The sequence below is a fragment of the Lepus europaeus genome, chromosome 5 (assembly GCF_033115175.1).
Source record: "Lepus europaeus isolate LE1 chromosome 5, mLepTim1.pri, whole genome shotgun sequence".
NCBI classification, from domain to species: Eukaryota; Metazoa; Chordata; class Mammalia; order Lagomorpha; family Leporidae; genus Lepus; species Lepus europaeus.
In genome coordinates this window covers 147,008,544-147,023,329 of record NC_084831.1, presented here as the reverse complement: position 1 = coordinate 147,023,329, position 14,786 = coordinate 147,008,544, and the positions used below count along the sequence as shown (strand labels likewise).

General features: G+C 44.9%; 1 protein-coding gene across 6 annotated transcripts in view; it reads right to left on the bottom strand.

Moving 5' to 3' along the window:
- Positions 1-14,786, bottom strand: part of RBM33 (RNA binding motif protein 33) — a 149,205-nt gene that overhangs the window by 118,563 nt on the left and 15,856 nt on the right. For all 6 annotated transcript variants that reach the window (XM_062192913.1, XM_062192915.1, XM_062192918.1 and 3 more), the window contains exon 2: positions 7,425-7,503. In XM_062192913.1, coding sequence (XP_062048897.1) covers positions 7,425-7,503 — 79 coding nt within the window. The remainder of the gene's footprint in view (positions 1-7,424; positions 7,504-14,786) is intronic.

The following is a 14,786-nucleotide window of genomic DNA, read 5'->3' as shown; positions in this document are numbered from 1 at the left end:
CAAGTACACCTCTAGGCATCACTTGAAATAACTGAAAGTGGAAAATACCATTTTTTCCTAGGGCACAGTAATTCAGATGATAACAAGAACAATTGCCAGTAATTTTACAAGCAAAAAATCTATTATGTATTTGTGAGTTTCACACAAAAAAAATGGAAAACAATCTTAATGACTACTTAATTTTTTACACCAAAACATTTTTTAAAGATAAAAGATCATTATTATCAGCTACAAATTGAGCAGGAAATACAGAAAATATATACAGCAGTACTTGTTTCCAGGACTAGTAAGAAAGCAGGGTGGTCCAAGATCAAGTAAAAAAAGAAGAAAAAAAAAAAAAAAAAAAAAGGCAAACCAGCAAGCAGAGTAGGAAACATTAGGAATAAGTCCATAGACTTACAACAGCTTAAATAAGAAATTAACAACATTCACTCAGTATCTCATGTGCCAAGGACTGCCCTCTTTTACATGTATTAGCTTCTAAACTGGTAGAGTAACCCTCTCAGGTAGATCCTCAGATTATCCCAAATACGAAGACACTCACTGACATGTTAAATAATTTGCTTAAGGTTACCTAGCAGGAAATGATAACACCGGTAGCAAGTGAACTCAATCTAGCTTCAGAATCCAAATCCTGGGGCCGGCACTGTGGCACAGCGGATTAAGCTGTCTTGGCAAAGCTAGCATCCTGTATGGTCTCCAGCTCAACTCCCGGCTGCTCTGCTTCTGATCCAGCTCCCTACTGATGTGCTGGGAAAGCAGAGAAGACTGCCCAAGTCCTGGAGTCCCTGCACTCACATGGGAGACCTGGATGGGGTTCCAGACTCCTGGCTTCAATCTGGCCCAGACCCCAGCTGTTGCAGCCATTTGGGAGAGTGAACTAGCAGTTAGAAGTTCTCTCTCTCTCTTTCTCCTTTCTCTCTGACTTCTAAATAAATTCTGACTTCTAAATAAATAATGAATAAATCTTTTTTTTTTAAAAGAATCCAAATCCTAACTACAATGTACCACGAAAAATGCTTCTTTAACATCATCGTAAAGTTGGATATTCACAAAAGATGTACACAGAAGGGAAGAAATTTATTATTAAATATTTAAAGTATCAAAATTATATCACCTGTTAGGGCCAATACTGTGGCACAGAAGGTTAAGGTGCCACCTGCAATGCCAGCAATCCATATGAGTGCTGCTTGAGTCTCAGCTGCTCTACTGATTCAGCTTCCTGCTAATGTGTCTGGGAAAGCAGCAGAAGATGACCCAAGGGCTTAAGCCCCTGCCACCTATGAGAGAGACCTGGATAGAGTTCCTGGCTCCTGACTTTGGCCTATCCCACCTCTAGCAGGTTGTGGCTATTGAGAGAGTGAAATCAGTGGATGGAAGCTATCTCTCTCTCTCTCTCTCTCTCTCCCTTTCTCTCTGTAACTCTACCTTTCAAATAAACAAATAAAATCTTTTTTAAAAAACTACATCAACTAGTATTGCCCAGTCCTGACCACTGTGGCAGTTTGGGGAATGAACAGAGAGTAAGTGGAAACTACCTCCCACAAAAGACCAATCGATCTATCTCCCCTGCCCCCAGCCCCGGCATTGTCTTTCAAATATATATTTTTTTTAAAAATGGTTTAGGAGTTGTAGCATAGCAGGCAAAGCCACCACTCCCCCATGCCAGCATCCTATATGGGCACCAATTCAAGTGAGTCCCAGCAGCTCTACTGATCCAGTTCTCTGCTATGGACTAGGAAAACAGAAGATGGCCCAAGTCCTTGGCCCCTGCACCCGTGTGGGATACCCAGAAGCTCCTGGCTCCTGGCTTCAGACTGGCACAACTCCTGCTGTTACAGCCATTTTGGGACTGAACCAGTGGATGGAAGATTTTCTCTCTCTCTCTCTCTCTCTCTGCCTCTCTGTAACTATGCCTTTAAAATAAACAAACAAATCTTTAAAAAAAAAAAAAAGAAATCTTTTAAAAATAATCAATCAACTTCAAGCAGATTACAAATGAGCTACAAGAATATTTTAAACTTTTCACAGAAACACCTAAAACAGGGCAGGCATATGGCACAGAACGTTCCCAGATTCCATATCACATGGCCAGTTTTGAGTTCCAAGCCACTCCTGATCCAGCTTCTTGTTAATGCATCCTGGGAAGGCAGCAGATCACGGCTCAATGAGTCTTGCCACCCATGCGGGGAGACCCTGACTTTAGCCTGGCCAACCCCATTGGTTGCAGCCTTTCGGGAAGTGAACCAGCAGATGGAAGCTCACTTTGTTTCTGTTTTCTCTCTCCCTCTCTCTCTGTCACTCTGCAGAGACAGAAAGTAAGAGAAAGAAAACAGCACAGGGAGGGAGGGAGGAAAATGTAAGACAGACCCAGAATACAGGACAGAGAGGAATTCTGCAGGACAAAAACCAAGAGCCCCCTTAACAATTTAAAGTACCTCTTGAAGTTAAGTACTGAGGGAGGTCACAGCATCCCTAACTAAAATGCACAACCCAAATTCAGTCATGAGAAAACACCTACGAACCCAGCTGAGGGGCCGGCAATATGACAGAGGAGGTTAAGCCACCGCCTACAGCACCAGCATTCCAGGTGGATACCGGTTAGAATCTGGGCCGCTCCACTTCCGATCTCGCTCCCTGCTGATGCTCCTGGGAAAGCAGCAGAGGAAGGCCAAAGTGCTTGGGACCCTGCATGCATGGGGGAGACCCAGTTGGGGCTCCTGGCTGCTGGCTTCCTAGCTTCAGTCTGGCCTAGCTCTGGCTATTGTGGCCATTTGGAGAATGAACCAAGCACCTGAGCCATCCTCCACTGCCTTCCCGGGCCACAGCAGAGAGCTGGACTGGAAGAGGAACAACCAGGACATAATCCGGCACCCTAACAGGGACTAGAATCCGGGGTGCCGGCGCCACAGGCAGAGGATTAGCCTGTTGAGCCACGGCGCCGGCCTCTGCCTGTGTCTTTCAAATAATAAATAGTTTTTAAAAAGTGGTTTAGGCTGGGAGCAGTGCTGTGGCACAGTGGGTAAAGCTACCACCTATAGTGTCGGCATTTCATATGGGTGCTGGTTCGAAACCCAGATGCTCTACTTCCAATCCAGCTCTCTGCTACAGCCTAAAAAAGCAGCAGAAGATGGCCCAAGTGCTTGGGCCTCTGAACCCACGTGGGAGACCAGGAAGAAGCTCCTGGCTTCGGATCAGCCAAGCACCTGCCATCACAACCATTTGGGGAGTGAACCAGAGCACTGAAGACCTTCACTGTCTTTCTCTGCCTTTGCCTCTCTGTAACTCTGCCTTTCAAATAAGTACATAAATCTTTTTTTAAAAAAAGATGGTTTAGGCACTGTGGCATAGTAGGTAAAGCTCTACCTTTTAATTTTTTTAAAAAGTCAGTCAGGGGGTAGACAACTGGCACAGCGAGCATCACCCTCCATCAGAAAGCCCGAGTTTCAGGCCCAGCTCTGCTTCCAATTCCAGCTGACTGCTAACGTGCACCCCGATAAGCAGTGCATGACAGCCGAACTACTTGGATTCCTGCCACCCACATGGAAGACTCAGACTGAATTCGCCACTTCTTTCTTCAGCCCAGCCTCATCAGCTGTCGGCATTTGTTTTCTCTTTCTCTCTCCCCCCCTTTCACTCTCTCTCATAAAATATGCCAGAGCTGTGGCATAGAGGGTTAAGCCACTGCCTGCAGTACAGTCATCCCATCGGGGCACTGGTTCAAGTCCAGGCTGTTGCACGTCCAATCCAGCTCCCTGTTGATGCACCTGGGAAGGCGGCAGAGGATGGCCCAAGTCTTTGGGCCCCTGCACCCACATGGGAGACCTGGAAGAAACTCTTGGCTTCCACCTGGCCCAGCCCTGGTGTTGCAGCCATTTGGCTGTGAATCAGCTGCTACCTGTTCTTTCTCTCTCTCTCTCTGTATATCCCTCTTTCTGTATCTCTCCATTTCAAATAAAGAAATCTTTAAACAAAAAAAAAGAAAAGAAAAGGATTACAAATCTGACTACATTACTTAAAAATCTGTTTAGAAACTTTTTTAAAGGGAAACACGAGGCCAGCGCTGTGGCACAGGGGGTTAAGCTACCACGCTGCAGCGCCAGTATCCCATATGGATGCCAATTCAAGTCCCAGCCACTCTACTTCCAATCCAGCTCTCTACTGTGGCCTGGGAGCATAGTGGAGGATGGTCCAGGTCCTTGGGGCCTTGAACCAGCATGGGAAACCCGAAAGAGGCTCCTGGCTTCTGATCAGCTCAGCTCCAGCCATTCTGGCCATCTGGGGAGTGAACCAGCGGATGGAAGACCTTTCTCTCTCTGTAACTCTGTCTTTCAAATAAAATCTTTAAAAAAAAAAAAAAGGAACACATGTCAGACTGGGGAAAGGTTGGAGTTATTACAAAATAACAATAAACTTTCAGAAAGTGTAAGAGATCCCTAAATTCAATATAGAAAGAAAAATGAACACAGGTAAGTAGAGACGATTCAAAGAAATTCAAATGATGAGTAAACTCTCTATATTTTATTCTGCTCACCTTCAACACTGTCTGACAGACCACTTCCTCTTCTTTTTTTTTCTTTAAATATTTATTTATTTATTTATTTATTTATTTGAAAGGCAGAGTTACAGAGAAAGATAGGGAGAGAAAGAGAGATCTTCCATCCAGTGGTTCACTCCCCAAATGTCCACAACGGCCCGGGCTGGACCAGGCCAAGGCCAGGAGCCAGGAGCTGCTTCCAGATCTCCCACATGGGTGCAGGGGCCCAAGCATGTGGGTCATCTTCCGATGCTTTCCCAAGCACATTAACAGGGGGCTGGATGGGAAGTGAAGCAGCCAGAACTCGAACCTGGAGCCCATATGGGATGCCAACATCACAAGCAGCAGTTTTACCCACTAAACCACAACGCCAGCCCCAGACCACTTCTTCTGTAAGACTTAGTTCTATTCAACTTTCTAACACAATTAATGATTGGATTAATTTCATGGATCAGCTTGATTGCTGTTAGAGTATTTCTGACAAAGATTAGCATTTCAATCAGTAAACCAAGTAAAACCAAAAGAGCAGAGTGTGGGCAAATTCACCTTCACCTTCTCCCCCAGCTGAGACATCGGTTTTCTCCTGCCCTCGGACAGTCACTTCAGCCTCAGCCTCAGCCTCAACTCAAATCACTGGTTCCCAGTTGTCACGCCTTTAGGATTAGCCTGGAGCTACATTACTGGCTCTCCAGGATCTTCACCTTGCAAGAGGCCGACTGTGGGACGTCTCAGCTTCTACAGCCATGTGATTCAATGCCTCATATATGACTGACAGATAGCTAACTCCCTTATTGGTTCTCTTTCTCTGGAGAATCCTGACAAATACACTACAGTGTGTTGAAAAGCAATCAACAGTTGGTAAGACTTACAAAGTTTGGGTTTTTTTTAAATATTTATTTATTTGAAAACAGAGTTACAGAGAAAGTGAGATTTTTTACTCTGATTCATTTCCCAAATGGCTGCAAAGGCCAAAGCCAGGAACCTAGAGCTCCAACCAACTTCACTATATGGGTGGTAGAGGTTCAAGTACTTGGGCCATCTCCCACTGCTTTCCCAGGTGTTTAGCAGGGAGCTGGATCAGAATGGAGCAGCCAGGACTGGAATTGGCACTCACACGGAATGCCAGTATCACAGGCAACGGTCTAAACAGCTGCAGCACAATGTCAGGCCCATGTAGTTTTCACTGCAGGTTATTTTCTGAAACTTCCAGACACTGTTGCTTACAAACAAGAACCAAATATTCTATTCAAAGCAATATATCACTTTTGTTCTTTAGATTTACCTGTATCATTAAACTTTCTGACTGCAACTCCAGGAAACGTAACATATCAACACAGTATTAGTAAGAAAGTTTGTAAAATAATCATTTCTTGGGGCTGGCGTTCTGGCACATAGTTACCAGCAGGATAACGGCATCCCATATCAACTATATGAGCACCGGTTTGAGTCACCGTTGCTCCACTTCCAATTCAGCTCCCTGCTGATAGGCCTAAGTAAGAAACAGAAGAAGGCCCGAGTATATGGGCCCTGCCACTCTTATGGGAGACTTGGATGGAATTCCAGGCTCCTGGCTTCGGCCTGGCTCAGCCCAGCCCAGGCCGCTGCAGCCATTTGGTGAGTGAACCAGCAGACTGACAATCTCTCTCTCTCTCCCCTCCTCTCTCCATGTAACTTTGTCTTTAAAATAAATCTTTAAAAAATAATTTCTCAACCCAACACCCAGATTAATTCCCCCACAATCACTATACCAACTTAACAGCTATCAGTTTGTCTATGTGGTTTTTTTTTTTTTTTTTTTTTTTAGTTTTAAAGACTTATTTATTTGAGAGGCAGACTTACAGAAAGAAAGACGGAGAGACAGAGAGAGAGGTGTCCTATCTGTTGGTTCGTTCCCCAAATGGTCACAATGGAAGGAGCTGAGCCAATCCAAAGCCAGAAGCCAGGAGATTTTTCCTGCTCTCCCACCTGGGTGCAGGAGCCCAAGCATTTGGGCCATCTTTTATTGTTTTCCCAGGTGATAAGCAGAGAGCTGGATGGAAGTGGAGCTGCCAGGACATGAACTGGCACCTATATTGGATGCCAGCACCGCAAACGGAGACTTAGCCTACTATGCCACAGCCCTGGCTCCCAACTACATGTGTTCTTAAATAGGTATTTTTGGTTTCATTAAATCAGGGAAATGAAAATTAAAAATATAGTCAGATACTATGCAGCAAGTTTGAAGGGCAAAATTTTCAAGTCCAACATACAGGCAGCGTGTGGAGCTACAGGAATTCTAGCATACATCTACTTCAAGAATAGTTCTGGAGCTGGCATGTTGGGTAGGAGGTAAAGCCACTGCCTGCAACACCAGCAACACATATGGGCGCCAGTTTGTGTCCTAGCTGCTCCAATTCCAAGCCAACTCCCTGCTCGTGGCTTGGGAAAAGCAGTGCAAGATGGCCCAAGTGCTTGGGCCCCTGCACCCATGTGGGAGACCTGGAAGAAGCTCCTGGCTCCGGATTGGCGCAGCCTGGGCTGTTGCCGCCACCTGGGGAGTGAACCAGCGGATGGAAGGATGAAAGACCTCTCTCTCTCTGTCTCTACCTCTCTTTGTAAAAGGAAGGAAGGAAGGGAAGGAGGGAGGGAAGAAAGGAAGGGAGGGAGAAAGCAAGCAACCAACCAAGCAAGCTCTGCGCTGACCCCTCATGCAATACAAGTCTGGGCTAGGAGGCCATTAGGAAACCTTCAGCCTGGAAAGCTCACTTTAGCCCACAAGGGACAGGTCGACTTAGGGAGCAGCACTAGACATCCCATACAGTGTTTTCCATGACAACCTCTATGGAGCCAGCTGGCAGCATCAGAGAAGCCAGCACAGACTCCCAGGTGAGCACGGCTGTGCACATACCTGTCCCAGTCCTCATCCGCAGCTCTTCTCCTCCAGGACCGTTCTGCGCCAGGCTTGTCAAACTGGTCAAAGTCATCATCTGTGAGGAAAAGTGCACTCACGTCAGATTACTAAACTAAGACAGACAGACAAGAATAACACTAAAACAACTTATGTAAGGATTCCTGACTTGACATTTTAAAATACAACTTCCATATGCAACTACCATGGATGCTGTAGTCATTTTTTATTAATTACTTTTTATTGATATGCAATAAACTGTACACATTTATGGGGTACAATGTAATATTTCGATACACTTTAATGATAAGATTATGATAACTGGCATCTATCACTTCATAATTCAAGATTTCTTTTGGTATGAACATTCAAAAGTCTTTCTTCTAGCTATTTAGAAATACACAATATGTTATTGTTAACTATTGTCATCCTACTGTGCAACAGAACACCAGAAGGATTATTTTTACAGTAAGGAAAAAAATACTTTTGAATTCAATAAAAGTAAACCTTTCTGAGGTTTAGTTTTTTTTTTATTTTTAAGCATGTTTTTTAAAAAGATTTATTTATTTATTTGGAAGGCAGAGTTACAGAGAGAGAGAGGCAGAGGCAGAGACAGAGAGATCTTCCATCCTCTGCTTCACTCCCCAAATGGTCACAATGGCCGGAGCTGGGCCAATCCAAAACCAGGAGCCAGGAGCTTCTTCTGGGTCTCCCACGTGGGTGCAGGGGCCCAAGCACTTGGGCCATCTTCTACTGCCTTCACACACCATAGCAGAGAGCTGGATTGGAAGTGGAGTGGCAGGGTCTCGAACCATTGCCAACATGAGATGCCAGCACTGCAGGCAGTGGGCTTAACCGCTATGCCACAGTGCCAGCCTCCTGTAGTCATTTTTAATAACAAAAGATTTTTAGGGCCCAGTGCTGTGGTGTGGCAGATAAAGCCGAACTACCTGCAATACCAGTATCCTATACACATGGGTGCTGGTTGAGTCCTGGCTACTCTACTTCTGATCCAGCTCCCTGTTCATGTACCTGGGAAAGCAGTGGAAGATGATCTGAGTGCTTGGGCCCCAGCACCCACGTGGGAGACATGGAAGAAGCTCCTGGCTTCGGACCAGCCTAACTCCAGCCATTGTAGCCATTTGGGGAGTGAACCAGCAGATGAAAGATTCTCTCTATCACTCTCTCTGTCCCCCCGCCCTCTCTGTAATAAATAAATAAAATAAATAAGTAAATCTTTTAAAAAAGATTATTAAAACACAAACTTAGCTGAAGAAACAATATTAGACATCAAAATCATTCAAAATTTTATTGAAACCAGACAAAAAAAATTTTTTTGACAAAGTTAGACAGTGAGAGAGACAGAAAGGTCCTCCTTCCATTGGTTCACCCCCAAAATGGCCGCTAAGGCCAGCATGCTGCGCCGATCTGAAGCCAAGAGCCAGGAGCTTCCTCCTGGTCTCCGATGCGGGTGCAGGGCCCAAGCACTTGGGCCATCCTCCACTGCCTTCCCAGGCCACAGCAGAGAGCTGGACTGGAAGAGGAGTAGCTGGGACTAGAACCGGTGCCCATATGGGATGGCGGCGCCGCAGGCGGAGAATTAACCAAGTGAGCCACGGCACCGGCCCCTGTTTTTTGTTTTTTTAATATTTGCTTATTTATTTGAAAGGCAAACAGAGTGAGAGAAGGAATCAGAGAGAGAGAGAGAGAAAGAAATCTTCGAACACTGCTTCATTCCCATAATGGCTGCAATGGCGAGGGTTGGGCCAGGCTGAAGCCAGGAGCTTTATGCAGGTCTCCCACATGGTGCAGGAACCCTAGCACTTGAGCCATCTTCCACTGTTTTCCCAGGTGCACTGGAAGGAAGCTGGATCACAAAGTTGCAGCTGGGACTCAAACCAGCACCCATGTAGCACGCTGGCACTGCACTGTGGTGGCTTAACCTGCTGCACCACCGTGTCAGCCCCAAAATATTTTCTAAGATAATGAGTTCTGAATATATGTTCTTACTATATGAAAAAAATTCTGATTTTCTAGAAGACTTTTATAATACTTTTAATAATCTTCACATTTCTCCAAATTCAGAGAAAGCAATAACCTTACATAAAGAAAGTAGAAATAACGTAGAGACATGCTAAGCAATAGGTAGATAAATAACGCAAGCTGCATTGTTTTCTAGTAGTCACATTTTTAAAAAGTAACAAGATACAGGTGAAATATTAAAATGTAAAATTGCATTTAATATATCCAAATACAAAAAGTATATAGTGATCAATACAAAAATATTAATAGGAAATTTTACATTTTTCTCCATACTAATTGAATTATTTTGGTACATTTGAATGTGGATGAATTGTTATTTCTTTTTTTTTTTTAAAGATTTATTTTATTTATTTGAAAGGCACAGTAACCCACAGAGAGACAGAGAGAGGCAGAGACAAAGATCTTCCATCCGCTAGTTCATTCCCCAAATGGCTGCAACAGCCAGGGGTGGGCCAGAGTGAAGCCTGGAACTTCTTCCAGGTCTCCCCCATAGGTGCAGGACTTGGGCCATCTGCTGCTGCTTTCCCAGGCACATTAGCAGGGAGCTCAATCAGAAATAGAGCAGCTTGGGCCCTACACCCGCATGGGAGACCAGGAGGAAGCACCTGGCTCCTGGCTTTGGATGGGTGCAGCGCGCCAGCCGCAGCGGCCATTTGGGGGGTGAACCAACGGAAGGAAGACCTTTCTCTCTGTCTCTCTCTCTCACTGTCTATAACTCTACCTGTCAAATAAATAAATAAAAAATCTTAAATTAAAAAAAAAAAAAGAAATAGAGTAGCTTGGGCTTAAACCAGCACCAATATGGAATATTGCAAGTAAGGCAGCTTCACCTGCTACTCCACAACGCCTGCCCGGACGAGTTGTATTTCAAGTGCTTGGCTGTCACATGTGTCAAGTAACTACTGAAGCAGACAGTGAAGAAAGCACTTCAGAGCACAGCTGTTGGGGCTGGCATTGTGGCACAGCAGGTAAAGCTGCCACCTATAACACCGGCATCCTGTATCAGTGCTGGTTTGAGTCCCAGCTGCTCCATTTCTGATCCAGCTCCCTGCTTATGCTCCTGGGAAAGCAGCAGAGAATGGCCCACGTGCTTGGGCCCCTGCATCTACAAGGGAGACCTGCATGAAGCTATTGGCTTCAGTCTGGCCCAGTCTCAGCTATTGCAGCAATTTGGGGATTGAACCAGCAGATGGAAGAGATGTCTGTCTGTCTCTCTCTGTCTATTCCTCCAACTCTGCCTTTTAAATAAATAAATAAAAATAATTCTTTGAAAAAAGAAAGCACAGCTGTTTAAAGGCCTTAGTTTCTATTTCGGTAAGTGACTCTATTATCTTCTATTTTATGCATTTGCTGGAAAAGGAAACGTGACAATGTATGTTCAAATAGAGGGACTGACGGGGGGACTTCTGATATACATTTATATTATTAGGAAACAACTGAAATTGAGTGTTTCTAGCTCAGACACACATACAAGGAGGTTTGAGAAGCAGCAACAGATACTTCTTCCCAGAAGTATACTAGGGGAGCCAAATACTTTGAAATTTTTCCACCCTGGGGCTGGAAATAAAGCAACAAAATTTTAACAAAGTAATAAATCAAGTCTTACCAAATACTCCCAATCAGAACAGGTACTTTAAAACAATCCAAGATTGAAAGACATTGAAGAATCAGTAGTCTCAAGTTCTACTTTTAGAACAGTATAGAGAGCCCTGGGCCCACTCCCTATGAATGTGGTGGAAATCATTTCTTAAAAGACAATCTGTTTAAAGTCCCTGGTAACGACTCTAAGGTCATACAACAAACAAAAATGTGTACCAACAAGAAGCCACGGTTTTTTAAACAGGATCACGCCTCCTGTTTCCCCAGAAGCTCAGCAAGCTTAGACCCCACCCCAGACTGCTGCAGCCAAGTACACAGGGTTCCCGGTCCCCGGCTCTCCGTGGAGAGCTAAGACTTCGCATCTCTCATGCTACCCCCACCCACCTACTGCTGAAGCTCAGTTCTGCATAAGTGCAAGTGAGAGGTGGGGCGTCCTTATTCCACCTATGCCCCACTCACAGGACAGACATCACTGGGCCCCAACAATCCCTGGCCTGGCTCATGAACAGGAGGTTCCACACCAAGACTCAGGCTGAGGAGATCTGAAGTTGCTGCCTTTCCCACCTTCCAGCATTCAGGTCCTTAAGTGAAGGAGTCACTCACAAACCTCTACCACTGTCCCCACCCACAGCACAAGTGTTGTGACTCAGAGTTGGGGGAAGGGAAGAGGCAGGCTTTAGAACAGAGCACCAAAACTCTCCTAAAGGAACTGACCTGAAGTCCAAGAGTGCTCTCAAAACATTACAAGGGTTGGTAAGAGGTAACTGGGGAAGAGTGCTGAGAGTTAACTAGAGATGGGACAGACTTGTTGGCCAGCAGTTTTGCAGGTAAGAGCAAGTCTCAAACACTAACCTTGGCCACTGTCCGTTCAAAGGAACCTAAGCAAGAACAATTCCATCTATAAAGTGATTAAGGCTCCTGGGCCCTGGGGAAGGTGTGCTGGAAAAGGGGCTAAAGCCACTCCATCCCAGGGTGACACTGGGCATGACCAAGGCTGTGGCACCTGAGGAGAAACACCAGAGGCCTTCACTGCAGGAGGTAGGGGTGCAGCAGGAACAGGCTTCACTAAAATAACCCAGCCAGCAAAGGAGTCAGCAGGCAAACAGCAGCAGTAAGCACAGGGCTGGAGGAGGAGGGAGATGCTAGAATAAATTATCTGTATTTTGTTTCCAACAAAAAATTACAAGTTATCAAAACAAACAGATAAGTTTAATTTATAAACCATCACAGGGGGAAAAAACGCAGAAACTGCCAATAAGAGGACCAGTTGTAGAATCTGACAGAGAAAGATGCTGTTTAGTCATTATAAATATATTCAAAGAACTAAATGAAACAATGATCAAACAACTAATGTCACACCAAATAAATAATACAAGCTTATTAAGAACTAGGAACCAGCACTGTGGGATAGCAACAGTAAAGTGGTAAAGCAGCCATCTGCAAAGCTGGCATCCCATATGAGCGTCAGTTCATGTCCCAGCGGCTCCACTTCCAATCCTGCTCCCTAATGGCCAGGGAAAAACAGCCGAAGATGGCCCAAGTGCTTAGGCGCTTGCACCTACATGGGACACCCAGAAGAAGCTCCTGGATAGTGGCTTGGCCCTGGCCCAGCACTGGGCAATTGTAGCCATCTGGGGAGTAAACCAGCAGATGGAAGATTTCTCTCTTTCTCTCTCTCTTTTTCCACCCCTCCTCCCCCACTCTTTCAAATAAATAAATAAATGTTTTTTTAAAGCACACACACACACACACAGAGAGATTCTGGAACTAAAATGTATTTCCTAAAGCAGAGGGAGGAAATGTCCTAAGGGCCAAATAAAATACACAAAATCATCTAGTCTGGCCTTGCAGGCAGGACTCAAAATTCAATAAATCTATAGCAGGTTAATTTTTAAATTGGTAATTGTGTATGGCCTTGGGATGACATTATATAGATCCAAATGGTCCTTGGCAGAAAAAAGGTTCCCCACTCCTGCTAAAGGGACTCAATGGTAGATTTGAATGGGCAGAAAACTTAGGGAACTTGGAAGCAGATCAACAGAAATTATGCTACCCAAACCAGAAAAAAAAATTAAGGAAAATCAACACAGCCTCAGAAAACTGTGGACCATCATTAAGAATACTAATACATATGTAATGGAAGTAGTAGAAAGCAGCAGGAAAATACCCAAATAACTAAAAGCTAAAAACTTGCAAAATTTATTGGAAAATATTAATCTATACATGGAGAAAGCATATGACAGCTTGAAAAATATACAAAAGACAGGCTCTTCACCACATTAAGGGTAACTTCTGAGGGCAGAATGCTAGGCAGGGAGACAGAAATTAGCCTGTGTCTGTGAAAGGGGCCCAAGAAACACAGAGCATCTGTGGAAAGGAATGGGGCAGCTTCCCAAGTACATCTAAGCAGCAGCCCAGTATTTTACACTACAAAGTCTTGCCCACTCCCCAGCATTCCCTCCAAGGAAAACAACCCAGGAGAATCCTGTTTGCCTTGCCCAAGACGGCCATCCAGTCTGATAACACTGGGTAATAAAACCTTTGGAGGAACTTCACCAATTTCACATATAGGAAACTCGATATCCAAGAGATGGGGGAGATGGGATGATGGGAAGAACTGGACCCAATTCCCTTTTAAGCCACAGTCTTAAATGCAAACTGGGCTTTTGGCTTCCTGCTGAGATGCTCACCAGGCCTCTTTTGCTTCCCTAGTCTGAGTGACTGGGCACTCTCTCAGATTCCTCTGGAGATGTGCCCAACAGTTCTGACATGCATTACTTGGTTAAACCTTCCTGCCTTGCTTACCACTGCTCTGTCTGGGACCTGAAATTCCCCTATTCCAGCCATCTCCACTAACATATACATCCAGAAAGCTCAAACTCAGAATAAATACAGTGATTCACAAATACATATATCACAGTCAAAATGTTTGAAAGACAAGGAGGAAACTTTCAAAGTGGTAACAGAAAAATGACTCACCATTTACAACAAAACTGCATTACTAACTCTCATCAGAAACCACTGCTACTACAGGCAGTGGGATAGTCACTGTGAACAAAGAAACCAATACCCAACAAACTATCTTCCATAAATTAAAATGAAATGACCAGGCTGGGGATATGGCAAAGCAAGTAAAGCTGCCACCTGCAATGGTGGCATCCCATTTGGGCACCAGTTCATGTGCTGGCCGCTCCACTTCCATCTAGCTCCCTGCTAATGGCCTAAGTGCTGTGACCCCTGCTACCCACATGGGAGATCTGGAAAAAGCTCCCTGCTCCTGGCTTCAATCTGACCATCTGGGGAGTGAACCAGTGGATGGAAAATCTCTCTTTGTAACTGTTTGAAATAAATAAATCATTTTTAAAAATGAAGTAACAGTACTCATAGATAAAGCAAAGAAATGTGTCCCTAGAAGATCCTTTATAGTTGGTTATATTGTGTACCCCAAAAAAATATAAAGTCTTACTCCCCCCATGAATATGATCTCATTTAGAAATAAAATGTCTGGCCAGCGCCGCGGCTCAGTAGGCTAATCCTCCGCCTTGCGGACCCGGCACACCGGGTTCTAGTCCCGGTCGGGGTGCCGGATTCTGTCCCGGTTGCCCCTCTTCCAGGCCAGCTCTCTGCTGTGGCCCGGGAAGGCAGTGGAGGATGGCCCAAGTACTTGGGCCCTGCACCCCATGGGAGACCAGGAGAGGCACCTGGCTCCTGGCTTCAGAT